The 21786-nt window shown below is 39.7% G+C and overlaps 1 protein-coding gene across 5 annotated transcripts in view; it reads left to right on the top strand.

The window, feature by feature from the left end:
* The first annotated feature begins 1078 nt into the window (after positions 1 to 1078).
* MAP3K19 (mitogen-activated protein kinase kinase kinase 19) overlaps positions 1079 to 21786 on the top strand; it is a 41831-nt gene continuing 21123 nt past the window's right edge. For all 5 annotated transcript variants that reach the window (XM_011226853.2, XM_011226858.2, XM_011226855.2 and 2 more), the window contains exons 1-3: positions 1079 to 1100; positions 2792 to 2907; positions 11641 to 11737. In XM_011226853.2, coding sequence (XP_011225155.2) covers positions 1079 to 1100; positions 2792 to 2907; positions 11641 to 11737 — 235 coding nt within the window. The remainder of the gene's footprint in view (positions 1101 to 2791; positions 2908 to 11640; positions 11738 to 21786) is intronic.

Here is a 21786-nt window from a genome sequence, read left to right as displayed (position 1 = left end):
GCAAACTCAACTTCCAGTGAGTTAAGTGACTTGCTTACAGCCACATATCAAGGCAGTGGCTGTCCCCTGATTCTTGGTCCTATGCTATTTTTTTTTTAATCATGACCTTTGATGGAGAAAAGAGATTTTTGTTACAGATGATAAAACAATACCCTGTCGCATAGCAATAAGGAGATTCAAATTCAGAGCTGTTACATTAGAGACCATGACTAACATGCTTCTTGTCCCAGATTGTGACTAGCGAAGCAAGTATAATCATTGTTTCCCTCACCATAATCTGTCTATAGGGCTCTCATCATTTACCTTCTGGATCTCTCTGAGCTGATGTCTAATCCTAGGATTCAGCACAACACAGAGAGGATATTTGTACTGTTAAAGGAGTGCTAAGTTCAGTCAGTTGGGCTTAACAATCACAGAGCAGGGCAAAGAGAAATGAAAAGAACATGTAGAGCGATTTTATGACAAGATCGCTCCATTCAACCAGAGCCTGTGAAAGAAATATAGCAGCCTAATTTTAAAGAGAGATTCCATGTCATTATACTATTTTGTACGGTAAAAAGCTAGCGGTTACTACTAGAAAAAAGAACTATCAAGAAAATAAGCAGTTAGCTAAATCATTGGAAAGAAAAAAATCAATCAAGTCAGCTATTTGGAATGATAAGACTACAGTTTACCAGGATGTTTCAATCTTTACTTGATTTACTCATCATTAAAGAACTATGAAAATTTTTGCCCAAAGTTGGACATTTTCTGCAAATATTGGAATGTTTTTAGGATGGGAGTGGGAATAAGATATACAGCATATTCCTTTTACTTAAAAATCTTGAAAAATTGTCACTCTCTCATACATTTTGAAGTTATTATTGTCAGCTCCAAACTATGTGATTACTTTTATTTATTTGATGTCAATGTTTTTCTTCTCATATTGGTTTTTTTCAATAGATTTAACTAAATTACCTTTGATGTTGATTCTATTCTCCCTAGAGATCCTAAACTCTGTGATTTTAGTGGAAAATCAGCAGTACATTATGTGTCACAAATACAAAGTTTTAGGAAACAGCAGTTATTGGACATTCTAATGAATTCTATGCCAAAACCAGGTAAATACTCCTATTCCACTTTCAAAATTCCCCCTACTGAAAAGTCTTATTAGAAATTGTTCTTTTTCTACATGTATTTGATGGATTCATTTAAAGATATTAAGGCAACAATTTATTGAGCAGTGACTATATACAAGGCCCACGACTAGGTATTCTGGGGGATGCAAAGAAATCTAAGACATGGTCCAAACTCCTGAAAGTGTTCATTATGGTCAGGGACACATCACATAAGTCAGGAGAGAAAGAGCTTGTTGTGAGCTTGAAAGGGGAAAAGGGACATACCATGGTCCTTAAGTGCTAGATAAGATTTGGAAGGAAGAGAGGGGCACCTGGGTAGCTTGGTTGGTTGGGCATCCAACTCTTGGTTTCTGCCCAGGTTCTGATCTCGTGGGCTGTGGGATTGAACCCCACCTCGGGGTACTTGCTTGGTGGGGAGTCTGCTTGAAAGATTCTCTCCCCCTTCCCCTGCTTGCTTGCAATCTCTCTCTCTCTCTCTCTCTGTCTCTCTCTAAAAATAAATAATAAATTCTTAAAAAAAGATTTGGAAGGAAGAGAAAAAGAGACAAGGTTTAATATAGGTGGGAAGAAAGAGTCTAAGCAAAGACATAGAAGAATTCACAGAACTTAGTGATGGAAAGCCAACGGAGACAAAAGTCGAGAGAGTTCAATCAATATGATTCCAAAGTTTCAGCCCTGGGAAGGGGGGAGATGGAAAGACAATCAACAAAAGAGAAGACCACTCTGGTTTGGTGAGAATATCGAAGGTAATGGGTTCTAAAGCATTGCATTTGTTGGAACCTTGGGACTTTTAAGTAGCGATGTTTTGTAGGACAGGGCAGTGGGAGGGGGATGAGTTGGTATGTTTGTTTGGGAGTTCACTACAAAAAGGAGATTATGAGGATCTGGAAGTGGGTAAGATCACTGGAGGATTGCAAGGGGCTGAGCTGAGGAGGCATACCCACAGTTAGAGAGTGGTGTGCACATAGGGACCCAGGGCAGTGAGACAGAGATGAGGGAACTGGGAGAGAGTTGCAAGAAGTAAGGAGTGGGAAAATGCCAAATTGAAAGGAGGTTGCAAAGCAGATATGGTAAGGAAGTGTGAATTTTCAATGACAGGATAGAGGCAGAGACAATTTCAAGGAGTAAGAAATGGAGGATCTGAGTAGAGATAAACCATGTGCAATTTTGTGTCAGTTACAAAATAAATGGAAGAGCCACTGGAAGAGGAAGAAGTTTTCATCGAAGAGTCTGTCCTTATTTGAAGAAGTCACAACAGCAGGAAGGGGATGCATATGAGAGCACAGTCCCTCAGGAGCTAACCGGGAGTTCACCATTTGGTGTTCAGAACTCTGCCAATTCAATGTGGCTTCAAGTGCTAGACAGAAAATATGCCTGGCCTTGGTAACCATGGAATAAATGTAATTTCCAAGCCCCTTGTTAGGGGTTTCACTTGGCAACTTTGCCTAACATTTGTTTTTTAAATAAACAAAAAGCCATCCATTCTGTGGACTCTTGTCCTCACATCCTTTCCTGTGAAAATTATTGCCTGAAGCTTCGTCAGGATCCCAGACCATGATTTTAGGAAAATCTTTGACAAAATGGAACTGATTTTAGAACCAAGAGCTGGATCTTCCTATGAAATTGATAGAGATGAGTCTTATCAAAACACATTATTCTGTTTCTTTTGGCAGAAAGACATGCTGAATCATTGCTTGACATTTGTCATGATACAAACTCTTCTCCAGCTGATACGATGGCAGTTTCTACAAACCAGAATATAATCTTGCAAAGCATCAGCAGCAGTGAGGTAAGATGTTCTCTTTAAAGAACCTGATAAAAAATGGATAACCTACTCCATCTACAACTTCATTTGTCTTGCTTGAATATTTTATAACAATCATATATTATAATATATTTCAATGCATTCACAAAGTAATTGAAAGCACAATTAATAAGACAGTGTTCCACTAATTAGTCAACTCAGTCTTATGCATTGTGTATGTACATAACACCACAGAATATTGAACCCATACTAAATAATAAAATATAGCTTGTGTTCATGTGTGTTAATGTAGAAAAAGAGAATACCATGAATCTGATCATGTCAAATCCATCAGAGGTCACCACAAAGAACGTGCCTCTTCTTGGCCCCAGTCACCACCATCCTCTGCCATGATGCATGACTCCCCAAAAAGTCCCTCACAGTACAGGAACAGCACTAGAAACAGTGCAATCCATAGAAAACTGTGGGCTGATAGACAATAAATACAACAAACTGGTAACAGTGGTTGCCTAACAGAGAGAGAACTGGAGACGAACTTTGCACTGTGTACTCATTTGTACCTTTTCTTTTCTTTTTTTTAAAGATTTTATTTATTCATTTGACGGAGAGAGAGACACACAGCGAGAGAAGGAACACAAGCAGGGGGAGTGGGAGAGGAAGAAGCAGGCTCCCAGCAGAGGAGCCTGATGTGGGGCTTGATCCCAGAATGCTGGGATCACGCCCTGAGCTGAAGGCAGACACTTAACAACTGAGCCACCCAGCCACCCCTCATTTGTGCCTTTTCAATTTTTATGAAAAAATATTGCTACACTACATATTGTTGGTAAGAAAAAAATATGGCCAGAAATTGTTTATTATTAAAAGTTAATGAGGGGAGTGCCTGGGTGGCTCAGTGGGTTAAGCGTCTGCCTACAGCTCAGGTCATGATCCCAGGGTCCTGGGATGGAGCCCCATGTTGGGCTCCCTGCTCAGTGGGGAGTCTGCTTCTCCCTCTTCCCCCCCCACCCTGCTTGTTCTCATTCTCTCAAATAAATAAATAAAATCTTTTAAAAAACTTTCTTGTTTTGAAATAATTATAGATTCATAGGAACTTATAAAAATAGTACAAAGACATCCTGTGTAAACTTCACCAGCTTCCCCCAATGGGAACTATTATCATAACTATAGCAGATTGTCAAAACTGGGAAGTTGACATTGACACATTACAATTAACTAAACCACAGACTTTGCTTGGATTTCACTAGAATTTGCATACATTCCTTTTCCTTTCTTTCTCTGTTTGTGTGTGTCTGAGAATACAATTCTGTGACCTTTTTTTTTAAGATTTTATTTATTTGTTTGTTTCTGAGAGAAAGGCCCCATGCTGAGCGGGGAGCCCCCTGGGGCTGATTCCATGACCCTGAGACCATGATCCTAGGTGAAACCAAGACTCGGTCACCCAACCAACTGAACCACCCAAGCACCCCTGGTTCTGTGACATTTCATTGCCTGAATCCCCGGAATCAAAATATGAAATTGTCACCACAAGGGAATCCCTCTCTTCCCTCTTTATAACCACACCTTCCTCTCTTCCCTAACCCCTGGCAACCACTGATCTGTACTCCAGCTCCATAATTTTGTCGTTTTGAGAAGGTCGTATAAATGGAATTACTATACATAAAAACTTTTGAGATTGGCTTTTTCTACTCAGCATAGTGCTCCTGATATAGATCCAAGTTGTATGTATGGTGACTAACATAATATAATAAAATAATATTATTATAAAAACAAGTCATATAAAGTTTCTTTACATTGCTAAGTAGTATTCTATGGCACAGTTTACTTAACCATTCACCTGTTGAGAGACATTTATGTTGTTTCCAGTTTGGGGCTATTAAATATAAAGCAACTATGAGCAATTGTGTATAGATTTCTGTATAAACATACATTTTCATTTCTATAGGATATATGTTCAGAAATCCATTTATTGGGTCATATGGTAAATATCTGTGTAATTTTTACAAAACTGTCAATTTTCCAGAGTGGCTCTATCATTTTATGTTCCCACCAGCAACGAATGAGACATCCAGTTTCTCTGTACCCTGACCAGCATTTAGCACTATCAGTATTTTTTATTTTAACCTTCTTAGTAGATGCGTGGTGGTATCTTATTGTGGTTTTAATTTGCATTTCCCTAATGACTAATGTTGAACATTTTTTCATGGGTTCATTATTCCCCATCAGCATAAATTGTTTGAACTTTTATCCATTTTCTGATTGGATTGTTTGCTTTCTTACTGTTGGTTTAGAGAATTCCGTATATATTCTGGATATGTGATTTGCAAATATTTTCTACTAGTCAATAGGAAGAACTGGCTTGTCACTTTCACCTTTGTAACATGGCTTTCATCGAACAAAAGTTTTTCATTTTGATGATAACCAGTTTATCTATTTTTTATGGGTCTTAATTCTCATGTTGTGTCCAAGAATTCTTTTGCTTGATCTGGGTCCTGGTTACACAAGTGTGTTCAGCTTATAAAAATTTATGAATCTATGCACTTTTCTGAATGTACACTACACTTATACTGAAAAGTAATGGCAAGGGGAGGGATATGCTTTCAAATATCTGAGAAAAGAACTGTTTTCAACCTAGGATTCCATATCCAGACAAACTATAAACCAAGTATGAGAGTTGAAGAAAGACATTTTTCAGACATACTAACACTCAAGCATTTTACTTCTCAAATACTTTTTAAGGAAGCTACTATGTGCCCTATTAAATTAAGGAAATAGAGGGGAACCTGGCTGGCTCAGTCAGTAGAGCATATGACTCTTGAAATTGGGATTGTAAGCTCAAGCCCCATGTTGGGTGTAGAGATTACCTAATAAATAAATAAATAAAATAATAATAAAATCTTTAAACAAAATAAGGGGGGGGGGGGCGCCTGGGTGGCACAGCGGTTAAGCGACTGCCTTCGGCTCAGGGCATGATCCCGGCGTTATGGGATCGAGCCCCACATCAGGCTCCTCCGCTATGAGCCTGCTTCTTCCTTTCCCCTTCCCCCAGCTTGTGTTCCCTCTCTCTCTGGCTGTCTCTATCTCTGTCAAATAAATAAATGAAATCTTAAAAAAAAAAAGGGAATAGATAAAAAGAAAGAAGGAAAATTGGACCCATGATTGAGGTGATCTGAAATCTAACACGAGAGAGAGAATCATTGGTATAATGGAGAAGGTAAGTTCCAGGGTGTCAGCCATGTATGAAGTCTAGGGAACAAAAAGCTGAGATAATTTGGGGGAGAGAGGGGAGAAAAGCAGGATAATGGAGATTTCCAGGAAATGAATGGAACTAATATATTATCTGATATATTTAACAAAGTAGAGAAACCTCTGGAGGTTGGGAAGATTTAGGCATTAAAAAATAGATAAGAAAATGAGGAAAATGAAACAAAAATAAAAATGGAGGTATAAGAATATGAAATTGTCTACTATAATAAAAAGTCAGTAGGTAATATTTCGCTTTCATGACTCAGGAGATAGCAGAACAGTTGTATTATTGAGACATATGGAAGAAAATACCAAAAGAAACAATTAAAAAGCTGGAAGTGGTTACTTCAGAGGGAAAAGGTGGGGAAGGAAACTGATGACCTTTTCATTAAAAGTTTTTTTACCATTATTTGACTTTTTAAAAATATGCAAGTTTGATAAACATTGAAATTAATTTAAAATTAAAATATAGAAATGGTTGGGGGTGCCTGGCTGGCTCAGTTGGTAGAGTATGTAACTCCTGATCTTGGGGTCGTGAGTTCAAGCCCCACATTGGGTGTAGAGATTACTTAAAAATAAAATTTTTAGGGGCTCCTGGATGGCTCAGTTGGTTAAGCATCTGCTTTCAGCTCAGGTCATGGTCTTGGAATCCAGTCCTACACCGGGCTCCCTGCTCAGGAGGGAGTCTTCTTCTCCCTCTCCCTCTGCTCCTCCCCCTGCTTGTGCTCTCTCTCTCTCTCTCAAATAGTAAATAAAATCTTTTTAAAAATCTTTAAAAATATACGCATAGAGATGGTTAAATCAGGATTCCTTTGGGGCATGGGATGCGGTGAGGTAGAATGGAAATATTTATTTTTTAATACTATTATTACTATTTTTTAATATTAAAAAACAGCATAGGGGTGTCTGGCTGGCTTAGTTGGTACAGCATGTGACTTTTGATCTCGGGGTTGTGAATTCAAGCCCCACTGGCTATACTTAAAATTAAAAAAAAATAAAAAACAGCATATTGAATACTATTTGAATATTTCCCTTTGTGAATTTATAGCTTTTTAAAAAAAGATTTATTTATTTATTTGACAGAGAGAGAGGGAGAGAGCACAAGCAGGGGGAGCATCAGGCAGAGGGGGAGGGAGAAGCAGTCTCCCCGCTGAGCAGGGAGCCCAACGTGGGCTCAATCCCAGGACCCTGAGATCGTGACCTGAGCCGAAGGCAGACGCTTCAGCCACTGAGCCACCCAGGTGCACCCATTTATAACTTTTTAAAACAGGTTAAAAACCAAAAACCAGCCAAAGTTGCTTTAGTATATTGGTTCTCCACTGGGGGGGATCTTGCATTTGGCAGCATTTGGAGACATTTTTCGTGTCGCAACTGGGGTGGAGGTGCAACTGGCATCCGGCGGGTAGAGGCGGGTGATGCTAGAGTGCACAGGATAGCCCCCACCATGGCGAGTTATCCAGCCCCAAATGTCAGTAGTGGTGAGACCGAGCAACCCTGCCCAGCAGGAGGGTTTGTCACAACATTGAAGTTTGTCTTGGTTTTGGTTACTATTACATAGTAATTGAAATAAAATACCTAGAGACCAATATTTAAAGCGACGATCATGCATTAGAAACTGATTTAAAAAACACATCTACTTTTCATTTTTTATGGTATGTTTAAGTAATTTTCTTCTGTAAAAGGACAAACATCGCTTTAGAGCAGTACATTTTTTTCCACACAATTTAAAAACATTTTTTGAGCCTTCACTCTATATTTTTCTTATTATGATTGAAATAACTTTGAACTCATTGCTGAGGGAGAAATAGACTGACTATTGAACTTGCCTTTTCTATCTCGTGCTTTCTCTAGGGTTTAAATGGTAAAATCCAAGGTCATCCTTCACTTCTTTTCTCTGAATGAAAGCTTGCTTTTCTTTGGCTGTCTGCAATAGGTTTTTCTAGTTTACGAATATAGACAGCTGCCTTGCTTATGGGATTGCCCCCTGAGAGACTTTACAGCCTCTCCCAATCTCCTTTCATCTAAGGAGAATCTTCCTTCCCAATTTAATTACATACGATTTCTCTGCCTCTTTTCTCTTCAGTATGTTTGGGATTCTGTTGTTTGCAGATTAGAATGCTATACTCTTTTTCTAGTGTATTGTTATCTCCTGCATCATTGTCAGTGGTTTATGAAATCCATTTATGTTGGGGATGTGCTCTTCTAATATTTTCTCTCCTTCACTCATGACTGAGTGTCATTATTTCAATTATCCTCCTTGTGGCACTCAAGTACATCAAAGTCTTTCACATTTAGCGTTCTAAAGGAAATTAGAAAATTCAGAACTGTTCTGTTTTAGAGTCTTCATTCCTGATAACCTTCAAAGTATATGTTATTCCGTACATCCTTTTTGTGTATGTGTGATGTTTACGGTTTTTCAGTTTATTCTAAGGAAGAAATTGTTGTCAGGTACTTACAGGTATCACATATCTTTTATTTTTTTTTCTTGTGCAAAACTTACAAATTGGGTTTTGGTATCCTTTCTCTTAATTTTGCTTACAGTTATCGATTCTTTTCTTTCTGGTCCTTTTTTTTTTTTAAGATTTTATTTATTTATTTGAGAGAGAGAGAAAGAGCATGAGCGGGGAGAAGGGGCGGGGGGGCAGGAGAGAAGGACAAGCAGACTCCCCGCTGAGCATGGAGCCCAACAGGACTCAATCCTGGGACCCTGGGATCATGACCTGAGCCAAAGGCAGACACTTAACTGACTGAGCCACCCAGGTGCCTTCTGGTTCTTTTTGAGATTCTTTATTTCAAATGTTTCATGGTAGCAAGAAAGCAGAGGGGTTAAGAGCTCTGGAACCAGACTTCAGAGTCTGAGTCTGATTCCTGGCTCTGCAATTGGCTAGCTACATGACCTTGATTAACCTCTCTGGGCCTGTGGGTAAAAAGAAAACAATAGCTCTTACCTTTGAGTTGGTGTGAGGATTAAATTAGCTAATACGTGTAAGTGGCATAGAGGAGTGTCTGGCACTGTATATGTAAATGCTAATCATCATCATGGATTTTTGTAGGTAGGTGTGCACGCACTCTGCATCTGATCGCAGCTCATTAAACAACAAAGACACCTGATGTGAGAACCCGTTGTGTATTAAGACTTCCATATGAAGGCTGCTATTTTCCAAAGTTTAGAATAAAAATGTCACCGAATCACTGTAATTATCTGAAATTGTAAAAATATATTTTGAGGTCTCATAGAGTGTTCCAGACTAAGGATCCAAGCAAAAACTATATATATGAAACATTTGAAATATATATATATATAAAGGAAAAATTCAGTAGTCAGTAAACATGTGAAACTATCTCTAAACTTTTTTACTAATCAAATTAGGCACATTCAAAAACAATAAGATGACCAATTCCATATATTACATCACTAAAAATGAAAAGTGAGGATAATTGATACGGGTGAAGATGTGGTAAAACACCCTCACACCCTGCTGGTGGAGTGTAAGTAGTAAGTGGAAACTTTACTTCTGAAGTAATGTGCAGGGGCGCCTGGGGGGCTCAGTTAGTTGAGCGTCTGCCTTCGGCTCAGGTCATGATCCCAGGGTCCTGGAATCTAGCCCTAAGTTGGGCTCCCTGCTCAGCCGGGAGTCTGCTTCTCCCTCTCCCTCTGCCTGCTGCTCTGCCTACTTGTGCACTCTGTCTCTCTCTCTCTATCAAATAAATAAATAAAATCTTTTAAAAATTTTAAAAATAAAGTAATGTGTGTAAAACAACTTAAAAATGTTCATACTCTTTGGATCAATAATTCCATCTCTAGAAATTTACTCTGAAGAAATAATACAAAATTCGGCTATTCGTTGCAAGGATGTTTGCAGCACTATGTGTAATAATGAAGAGTTAAAAACTGCCTAATAAGCATTATGGGCTTATATTGTAAGATGCATGGGGTTAACTAAACATTTTTATGACCCTCTGATAGATATTTGTTGAGGGAAAGAATTTACAATTACACTAAAATAACGTTTACTTAGTAAAATGCTATGTAATTTGTACTTGTCTTCAGTGAAAAAGCTGGATAAAACAATGTATGATGCAACTGTATTTTTAAATACTTAGGGAAAACGAGTAAGGAAATATTATTTCCATGTTAATAATGTTTGCTTTTTATTTGTAGGATGATAGGAGATTTTTTTTCTTCTGCATTTTTAAAGATGCTTTTTTTTATTTCTATATATTAAAAAGAGTCCCCTGCTCCCCTTTGTAATTGGATGGGAAGGAGAAGAAATTCTCCACATAGTGGTAGAATTTTTGAAATGCAGAGATAAAGCAGTGAAATTCACAACAGTCTAGTATCGGGATGAATCAGCCCACATCTCTTATTTGCCATTGACAACCGCGGTGGTCTGAAACAGGGTGCCTAACCTTTGCCAGGAGATAGAAAATGCTTTAAAAAGCAGGTACTGCTGAGTAAGGTATGACTATGAAGTTATTATGATTGAATACCTAAAACATTTTAATGGCAGTGTAAATAAAGGATTTTACTTTTAGTATTTTCTGTGATAATTAAAATGAACAAAGTGGGAAAGATTCCCAAGCTCGATTGGGAATGAATGAATGACATATCAGAGGCTTTGTGATAGACTGCTCACCTGTGTGACAGGCATCTGCGCTTAGGGCAAAGACTTTTTATCCAAGAGTTCCATATATGGGTGGCTCACCCACATAATAGAAGCCAGAGAGCTAATTGTAACTTCTGGGTTAGGAGGGGATATTTTAACTACTACTTGCCTCAATCACTGTTCTAGACATTAAATAGGGCAAAACCACCGGCAGCAACAATTTCTAAGGAAGGAACCAATCGACAACAATGAATTCTAATAAGAAAACACTTCTCATTTAGAGAGTTAGGATTACTTTTCATAAATCAAGCTGGTTTTCAACCATGGTTCTTAGCATAATGATTACTTTCTACAAGGTAGAAAGGAAGTTTTTCCTTCCTTGAGAGGTTGCATGCCATGATTAGATCAGAAAGCTGTCATAGTGAAAACTTTAATCAGCTTTGCTGCCTCCTTTCAGTCTAGAGTTATATCTGTAGCTTCCACATGGGGCAGGGATTTCCATCCTCACCAACTGTAAACGGTGCCCCAGGGAGGCATTACGGAAAAGATCATGTTCCTTTGGGGCTGTTCACTGCTGTGGCCAAAGGATTCTTTCCAGTTACCCCCCCAGATGGAATTTGTGGCGGTTTAGCAGCCTGGATGCTGACACAATAAAAAGTATAAGATATTGAATTTCTACGTGTCTATGTGATTTCAGCTTTGATCTTCATTTTTGATTATGCAATTAATCATGTCTATGTCTGTCTGAGCCTGGTGCTCCAGAAGGAGATACTTTTCCCATTATTTTAGTCTTTCTCCAATTAAAAAGGAATCCACAGTGTGTAACTTTAGCTTAGAAAAATCACCATTCATTTTGTCAACAAAGTAGTACATTGAATAACTGAGTTGCTATTTCATGATATTGCAGGAGTTTGACCAAGACGAGGACTGCAGTCATTCCATATTGGTTAGTGAAGGAGGAGATCCGAGTCGTGATGGACAAGATTGGCAACCCAGGACAGAAGGTATCTGGCTTCTGTCCTTGATGCGTTCACAAAGATAACACTGATTATTTGGCTCCCCCCACTCCCCGCCACCCCAATTTCAGTAGTGCTTGGTAGAGAACTTTGAAGACACAGAAAAGCACAAAGGTCAAGAAAACCCGATCACAGTCCTATCCTTTGGTCCTTACCTCAATCAGAGTCTTGGCCACTTGCCAGCCAAAATGGCCATCTCTCTTATGTCTCTCTCTTGACTCACCCCACTCCAGCTCAGCCAGCCATTCTCTTCCCCTCTCCCTTTTGTCTGATAATATCTTTCCCCCCATTTCTTTCCCCTCAGAATCTTCCATCAATTCCAGGGATCTGTTCTCTTCCAGAACCAAGCATTTCTCCATCAGCTGTTATCCCAGAGCTTCTCTCTTCAGGAGAAGATGGGGACTGAACAAGGCACTAAAGCCCCAAGTCTCAGTCTTTTATTCCGTGAGGACATAAGTCTGGAATTTTCCAGAACAACACCCATTCTAAATATGTTATCCTATCATATCCACAAGTGCCTTTGCATTTAACAGACCACAAGGTATTTGCAGATTCTCACTTCAGAAAATAGTCTCCACAGTGATCACAAGGATGTCATCTACTCACCTATACATTTCTTCAATTAAATGTTTATTCACACTGTTCCAGTTTCTCTTTGGCAATTTTCTGGCTTCTATTTCTAACTCTACAGGGAGGCTGCCCTCTTGGATTCTTTCCTCCGCAACCCTGTGAACCTCACCAAACACTGCAGTGCCATCCCAACCGCTACCTCCTTTGTCTCCCTTATGCGATGCTGCCCTCTCCTGGGGAGCTCCTGCCTCTCTCAAACTCCCTTGGAATCTTTCTCCAGGCTGAGGGCGGAGAATAATTTAGTAACATTTGAAATCATTAACACCATGAAACCTGAAAAACCTCATCAAAATTAAAGAATCCTGGCCCTCTTCCAAACACCCCTTGTGATCTAACTTTGGCTTTCAAACACTTCAAAGCAGAGTTCTCAGAACAATTGTGTCCCAAGTACATTCCAAGAGGTTAAATAATGTGTTTATTCTACTCAATTTGGAGATGACCTGCCATTTGAGGTGCAACTAATTCTTCTAAAATAATTTGGAATTTTTATAATTTTAAAATATATAGAATTTTCTTTGTATAGGAGCCATAGCACATATGTAGCAGCTCCACTAAGCTCTTGCTTAAAAATTCAGCTTTTATAAGGGGTTCCAAATTTGAAAGAAGCAGTTTTGTTTCTGATGAATTTTCTTCTCATAGTTGGTAGTCTTTACTAGTTACTCTTTTAAGTCACAAGTCTGAAATAAAAAATTTTGGGCACTACTGGGCACTGTATTCATCTTAAGAATCAATAAATCTCTTTAACCCCCATTTACGTGTTTCTAACATATTTGAAGCTGTTGATGTTTCAGTGCTTGAACACTTTATACAGACTTTATGCATATGCCATATGAATATCTATCCTGTTGTAGATATACACAGTTAACCGTTTCGTTTATCTCTGTTCACTGTATTCCATTCAAAAGAGAGCATCACTAAAGTATATATAAACACCCACAGACTTTCACAGCTAAAGATCCCTTCAGCATGCGTTGGCTTCATTATAGGATTTTATAGATGGTAATTTATAAAATACAATTTATGGCCCCCCTAAAAAAATCCCTCATCCTTTCCCTTAGTATAAAAATCTTCTTGCATTCGTCCATCAACTATGTTCTTGGAACAATTATCAGATGCAAACCTTGAAGACTACGTTGAGCATGTAAAATTACTCTTTTCATAAATGGAACAAGAACTTATTTCCTAAAATTACTGGGCTTAAATTTTTTTTAACAGTGTGTATCCTTCAGGATTCTTAGTTGTAGATAACAGAATCTACCTTAGTTGAGGCAGAAATGAAGGAAGTTTTTAAAAATATTAGAAAGCTCACGGACAGTTGAAAAGACAAAGGAGAAGAACAGACTCTAGGTTTGATTGTCAGGAGGAATTCTGGTACCCACATCTCAAAACTGGCTACTCACCTTCATATCACACTGCTCTGCCATGGCCAGGAAGTTGCTCTGATATCAATCTTGGAAACTCATTCACCTGCTGACAAGCACATCAGGAAAAACGATGACCGCATCTTTTTTCATGTAATTCACATGAATCTCTCTCCCAAGTGGGCTTTCTGAACTCTGGTGGCAAATGACACTGGAAAATGTAGTTTAAAAAAATCTGTGCTGAGATTCACAATTTAGGAAATTATAAAAATGTGGAGAGGGTGTCAAAATATTTTGAACTTTGATGCCCATCAATTTAAACAGAACGAGCAGAAAACACAGGAAAGAAAGCCATTTCTGGAGACAATAATTTTTCATCACTGAATGAATTAGACTGGGCCAATTTTCAGTTTCATTTTAATAATGGCTGGACATTAGTTATTTAATGACCATTTTCCCACTTTGAATATCATTTTCACCTTTTTTGCGAAATTACGTTTCTGGCTATATTTAAATGTTGCCTCTTAGTTTCTCTCTACTGTAACATTTTCTGGTGGAGTTCCTTTCCCTCTTCTTAAGTGAGAAGCAACTGTTTTACTTCTACATGTGACAGTGCCTCATCTTTTCTGGCCCACTGGGCAGGTTCAGAGGATCCCACGTCCATTCACGCTATTCCAGAGACAAAGCAGAGAACATTCATATGTTACCAACTAATTACAGACTAAGCAGGTTCTATAATCCCTCCCCACCCCCATTGAGGACCAACAGTTAGGATGGGGCCATTAGCTTTTAACAATTTCCACAAAGGCAGGTATTTCTTTTTTTTTTATTTTTTATTATGTTATGTTAGTCACCATACAGTACATCCTTAGTTTTTGATGTATTGTTCCATGATTCATTACTTGCGTATAACACCCAGTGCTCCATGCAATACGTGCCCTCCTTAATACCCATCACCGGTCTATCCCAATCCCCCACCGCCTCTCCTCTGAAGCCCTCAGTTTGTTTCCCAGAGTCCATAGTCTCTTGTGGTTCATTTCCCCTTCTGTTTACCCCCCCTTCATTCTTCCCTTCCTTCTCCTACCGATCTCCCTGCTATTTCTTATGTTCCATAAATGAGTGAAACCGTATGATAATTGTCTTTCTCTGCTTGACTTATTTCACTTAACATAATCTCCTCCAGTCCCATCCATGTTGCTGCAAATGTTGGGTAGTCGTTCTTTCTGATGGCTGAGTAATATTCCATTGTATATATGGGCCACATCGTCTTTATCCATTCGTCTGTTGAAGGGCATCTCGGCTCCTTCCACAATTTAGCTATTGTGGACAATGCTGCTACGAACATTGGGGTGCATATGGCCCTTCTCACTACGTCTGTATCTTTGGGGTAAATACCCAGTAATGCAATTGCTGGATCATAGGGTAGCTCAATTTTTAACTTTTTAAGGGATCTCCACACTGTTTTCCAAAGTGGCTGTACCAACTTGCATTCCCACCAACAGTGTAAGAGGGTTCCCCTTTCTCCACATCCTCTCCAACATTTGTTGTTTCCTGCCTTGTCAATTTTTGCTGTTCTAACTGGCGTAAGGTGGTATCTCAATGTGGTTTTGATTTGAATTTCCCTGATGGCTAATGATTTTGAACATTTTTTCATGCGTCTGTTAGCCATTTGTGTGTCTTCATTGGAAAAGTGTCTGTTCATATCTTCTGCCCGTTTTTTGATTTGATTATTTGTTTCTCATGTATTGAGTTTGAGAAGTTCTTTGTATATCTTGGATACCAGTCTTTTATCTGTAGTGTCATTTGCAAATATCTTCAGCCCATTCCATGGGCTGCCTCTTAGTTTTTTTGACTGTTTCCTTGGCTGTGCGGAAGCTTTTTATCTTGATGAAGTCCCGCAAGTTCATTTTTTTCTTTTGTTTCTCTTGCCTTTGGAGATGTGTCATGAAAGAAGTTGTTGTGGCTGATGTCAAAGAGGTTACAGCCTATGTTCTCCTCTAGGATTTTGATGGATTCCTGTCTCACATGGAGGTCTTTCATCCATTTGGAGTTTTTCCTTGTGAATGGAGTGAGAGAGTGGTCAAGTTTCATTCTTTTGCATATAGCTGTCTAATTTTCCCAGCACCATTTATTGAAAAGATTGTCTTTTTTCCACTGGATGTTTTTTCCTGCTTTGTCAAAGATTAGTTACCCATAGAGTTGAGGGTCCATTTCTGGAGTCTCTATTCTGTTCCATTGGTCTATGTGTCTGTTTTTGTGCCAGTACCATGCTGTCTTTGTGATCACAGCTTTGTAGTATAGCTTGAAATCACACAACATGATGCCCCCAGCTTTGTTTTTTCTTTTCAACATTTCCTTGGTGATTTGGAGTCTTTTCAGGTTCCATGCAAATTTAAGGGCTGTTTGTTCCAGCTTTTTGAAAACTGTCATTGATATTTTGATCAGGATGGCATTGAAAGTGTAGATTGCTCTGGTAGCACAGACATTTTAACTATGTTTATTCTTCCGATCCACGAGCATGGAATGTTGTTCCATCTTTTTGTGTCTTCTTCAATGTCTTTCAACAGTGATCTATAGTTTCTAATATAGACCCTTTACCTCTCTGGTTAAGTTAATTTCGAGATATCGTATGATTTTTGGTGCTATTGTAAATGGAATGGATTCCCTGATTTCTCTTTCTTCAGTCTCATTGTTCATGTATAGAAATGCAACTGATTTCTGAGCATTGATTTTGTATCCTGCCACATTGCTGAATTGTTTTATAAGTTCTAGTAATTTGGGGGTGGAGTCTTTTGGGTTTTCTATATAGAGTATCATGTCATCTGTGAAGAGAGAACAGTTTGACTTCTCCTTTGCCAATTTGGATACCTTTCATCCCTTTTTGTTGTCTGATTGCTGTTGCAAGGACTTCTAGTACTATGTTGAATAATAATGGTGAGNAATAATGGCAAGAGTGGGCATCCTTGTCGTGTTCCTGATCTTAAGGGAAAGGCTTTCAGCTTTTCCCCATTGAGAATGATATCCACTGTAGGCTTTTCATAGATGGTTTTTATCAAGTTGAGGAATGTACCCTCTATCCCTCCATTCTGAAGGATCTTAATCAGGAAAGGATGCTGTATTTTGTCAAATGCTTTTTCTGCATCAATTGAAAGATCATATGGTTCCTGACTCTTTTCTTGTTGATATAATCTATCACACTGATCAATTTGCGAATGCTGAACCACTCTTGCGTCCCAGGGATGAATCCCACTTGGTCGTGATGAATAATCCTTTTAATGTACTGTTGGATTCTATTAGCTAGGATCTTGTTGAGAAATTTGCATCCATATTCAACAGGAATATTGGTCTGTAATTCTCCTTTTTGATGGGGTCTTTGCCTGGTTTGGAGATCAAGGTAATACTGGCCTCATAGAATGAGTTTGGCAGTTTTCCTTCTGTTTCTATTTTTTGAAACAGCTACAGGAGAATAGGTATTATTTCCTCTTTGAAAGTTTGGTAGAATTCCCTGGGGAATCCGTCTGGCCCTGGACTCTTGTTTTTGGGGAGTTTTTTGATCACTGCTTCAATCTCTTCATAATTAATCGGTCTGTTTAGATAATCTATTTCTTCCTGCTTCAGACTTGGTAGTTTATAGGTTTCCAGGAAGGCATCCATTTCTTCCAGGTTGCTTAATTTATTGGCATATAGTTGTTGATAATAGTTTCTAATGATTGTTTCTATTTCCTTGATGCTAGTCGTGATCTCTCCCCTTTCATTCATAATTTTATGAATTTGGGTCCCTTCTCTATTCTTTTGAATAAGTCTGGCCAGTGGCTTATTGATCTTATTTATTCTTTTGAAGAACCAGCTTCTAGTTCTGTTGATCTGCTCTACTGTGCTCCTGATTTCTAATTCATTGATCTCTGCTCTCATCTTGATCAACTGCCTTCTCATGCGTGGGTTAGGCCTGTTCTTTTGTTCCAGCTCCAACTTCTTGAGGTGGGAATATAAAAACTGCATTTTAGATTTTTCTATTCTTTTGAGTGAGGCTTGGATGACTATGTATTTTCCCCTTAGGACTGCCTTTGCAATGTCCCATAGGTTTTGGACTGATGTGTTTTCATTCTCATTGGTTTCCATAAATTGCTTAAGCTCATCCTTAATTCCCTGGTTTACCCAATCATTCTTAAGCAGGATTGTTCTTAGTTTCCAAGTGTTTGAGTTTCCTCCAAATTTCTCCTTGTGATTGAGTTCCAGTTTCAGGGCATTGTGGTCTGAGAATATGCAGGGAATTATCTCAGTCTTTTGGTATTGGTTGAGACCTGTTTTGTGACCCAGTATATGGTCTATTCTGGAGAAAGTTCCATGTGCATTCGAAAAGAATGAGTAGTCTGTTGTTCTGGGGTGTAGTGTTCTGTATATATCTATGAGGTCCATCTGGTTCAGTATGTCATTCAAAGCTCTTGTTTCTTTGTTAATTTTCTGCTTAGGTGATCTGTCTATTGCTGAGAGCAGAGTGTTGAGGTCCCCTACTATTAACGTATTATTATCTATATGTCTCTTTATTCTGGTTAAGAGTTGGCTTGTGTATCTAGCTGCTCCCCTGTTGGGGGCATAGATATTTATAATTGTCATATCCACTTGTTGGATACATCCTTTAAGAATAATATAGTGTCCTTCTGTATCTCTAACTACAGTCTTTAGTTTAAAATCTAATCTGTCTAATATGAGAATTGCTACCCCAGCTTTCTTTTGAGGTCCATTGGCATGAAAAAATGGTTTTCCATCCCTTTTCTTTCAGTCTGGATGTAGCTTTAGGTTCAAAATGAGTCTCTTGTAGACAGCATATGGATGGGTCATGTCTTTTTAGCCAATCTGCAACCCTGTGGCGTTTTATGGGAGAGTTTAAGCCATTTAGATTGATAGAGATTATTGACAGATATGATTTTAATGATGCCATTTCTCTTTAAAGTCTTTGTATCGGTTGTNGCCTGTGAAGTCTGTTTCTATAGATTGTAAATTTCTGTTCTGTATCACTCTTGGGGTCTTTGTACTTTTATAGAACCCCCCTTAATATTTCTTGTAGGGCTGGCTTGGCAGTCTCATATTCTTTCAGTTTCTGCCGGTCTTGGAAGGTCCTTGTCTCTCCATCAATTCTGAATGACAGCCTTGCTGGATAAAGGATCCTTGGCTGCATGTTTTTCTCTGAAAGAGCTTTAAAAATGCCCCCCCAAGCCTTTCTCTCATTCCAGGTCTCTGTAGACAGGTCTGACGTAATCCTGATACCTTTGCCTTGGTACGTGAGAAATTTCTTTGCCCTGGCCGCTTTCAATACTGTATCCTTGGATCTAATATTTGCGAATTGCACTATGACATGCCGTGGCGTAGGTTTGTCCTGNACCACTTTCAAGATTGTATCCTTGGATCTAATATTTGCGAATTGTACTATTATGTGATGTGGTGTAGGTCTGTTCTCATTGATCTTGGGAGGGGTCCTCTCTGCCTCTTGGACATGAATGCTTGTTTCCCTTGCTNTCTTTGGCAGATTAGGGAAGTTCTCAGCTACAATTTGTTCAAGTATCTTCTAGACCTCTCTCTTTCTCCACCCCCTCGGGGATGCCGATGATTCTGACATTGGAACATTTCATTGAGTCAGTAATCTCCCGTAATCTACATTCGTGGGCGTGGATTTTTTTAAGACCAGCTTCTATTTTCGTTTTTTCNCTTCCATTTTTTCCTTCTTTTCAATCATCGCATCTTCCAATTCACTAATTCATTCTTCTGCCTCATTTACCCTGGCCGTCAGAGCATCCGGTTTAGACTGCATTTGATTCATAGCATTTTGTTGTTGTTGTTGTTTAAAGATTTTATTTATTTATTTGACAGAGATAGAGACAGCCAGCGAGAGAGGGAACACAAGCAGGGGGAGTAGGAGAGGAAGAAGCAGGCTCATAGCAGAGGAGCCTGATGTGGGACTCGATCCCATAACGCCGGGATCACGCCCTGAGCCGAAGGCAGACGCTTAACCGCTGTGCCACCCAGGTGCCCCTGATTCATAGCATTTTTAATTTCTGTCAGATTCACTCTCATTTCCACCCTTAGAGATTCTATATTCTCGTTAATATTTCCGTTAATATTTTTTTCAAGCCTACACATCATCTTGACCATTGTTACTCTGAACTCCATTTCTGACAATTTGGTTATATCCATATTCATTAGTTCTGTGGCAGAGGCCACAGTCTCTGTATCTTTTCTTTGTTGGGGGGTATTTCTCCTCCTCGTCATTCTGATGAGGAGAGGTTGTGGGGATGCACAGAGCCCAAATTATTGACCAGGACCCAAGCAATGGGCACTTGTTTTATAAGGACCTTCGGATGTGGGCTTCTTGATTTTTCAGCCTGCCTTCTGGGGGAGGGACCTGCCGCACTGATATTCGGGCAACCCTGTTTGGGTAGAGTCTCCGTGTCCCCTGCGAGGGGGGATGGGGATGGGCACACTGAGAGCCAGTATTTCCAGGCTTTTGTTCTCTGGCAGCTTTCCCTGGCGGTTTGCTGTGCCTCTTCTGAGAGTCAGAGCAGCAGTGGCCGTATCCTAGCCTCTGTCTCAGAACAGAGAGATCACAGTCTGCTCTCCACTGAGCTCTCTTGGCCTCTTTAACTCTGTTTCTGTTGGTGCTGCTAAAAACCCCACAGCGTCCCGGGTTGTGCGCCCCGCGGCCACTCTCCCAGTCCTCGTTCCCAGGGCCTGCACGTCTGTGTCCTTTGTGCTTCTAACACCGCCAGCCGCCCCTGGTTCCCACGTGCGTGTGCTTCTGAGCTCTCTGTTTCAGTGTGGTTCGAGTGTGTGCTCTGGAGCGCCGGTTTTCAGTCAGGTCTCGCATGCGCTCCCGAGTTCCCAGTTTCAGTCTGGTTCGAGGGAGCGCTCTGGAGCGCAGTCTGCTTTCTGGCAGCTACTGGTCCGAGAGTCCACCCGCTCCCCCGTGCAGGTGGCTACCGCTTCCCAGCGCCCAAGCAAGGCAGCTCCCTCCCCCTTCCGTTTATCTTCCGATATCTTTACGCAGATTCACGGTTCCCCGCTTCGTACCTCAATTCTCAGCGCTGGAGATGTTCATTTGTAGAGATCCAGAAGTATCTTCCTGCGTCTCAGGCTGATTTTGTGGGTGTTCAGGATGGTCTGGTAGATATCCAGCTCGACTCAGGGGACCAGGTGAAAAAAGGTCCCCTACTCCTCTGCCATCTTTTTTCTTCTCCAAGGCAGGTATTTCTTATACTTGGTTATTCTTTGTTCCTTGGTTTGAAAAAAGAAATCAACCAATGAACAAACTAGTGAACACATTACATTTGCTTAAAAACATTCTGGGTTTATGAGTTCTCAATAACTATAAAGTCATTCTTATGAACATGTTCGCATGAATACAGCAAAGTACTAACTGCACTCAGCCTTTGTGTAGAATATCCTTTTCATTGATGGTTTAGTTATTAGGAATGTACGCGGTATGGTTTTTCTCACTTTAACGTGTCAGCTAAGTTTTTGCACTCAGAGATGTTGACAAAAATGTTATGAAAGACATCCATCTTCCTTTCAAGTATGAGAGTGGCCTGAGCATGTCACATAACCTCATGGTTGTGTTTCCTTGTCTAGAACATGAAGGGCTTGGATTAGATGAGCTCTAAATTCCTTCTAGCTCTGTAATTCCAAGCCTCTCATTTTGTGCTGATAAATAGTGTGGTGGTAGGATCTTTGAAAAATGTTTAAGAATATATTGACCATCCCAGGGAAACCTCACTTTTAGAGACGTGCTCCTTGCTATTTTATTAGAAAATATGCAGTCATGTCATCATATTTGGAAAACATGGGGAAAACCGAAGGTAGGTCATTCAGTAATTTTCCCAAGGTCACCCATGAAGAATATGGAGAGATGTAGGTCCAGATCTGTCTGATTCATACCCCCTTTGATCTTCTCTGCTCTACTTCTTTCCTACCATTCCATCAGTGGGGCTGATTAAAACCATAGCTCCTCGGGGCGCCTGGGTGGCACATTCGTTAAGCGTCTGCCTTCGGCTCAGG

The sequence above is a fragment of the Ailuropoda melanoleuca genome, chromosome 2 (assembly GCF_002007445.2).
Source record: "Ailuropoda melanoleuca isolate Jingjing chromosome 2, ASM200744v2, whole genome shotgun sequence".
Lineage (NCBI taxonomy): Eukaryota > Metazoa > Chordata > Mammalia > Carnivora > Ursidae > Ailuropoda > Ailuropoda melanoleuca.
Note: the sequence above shows the minus strand (reverse complement) of the source record. Positions and strands in the feature narration are given on the sequence as shown.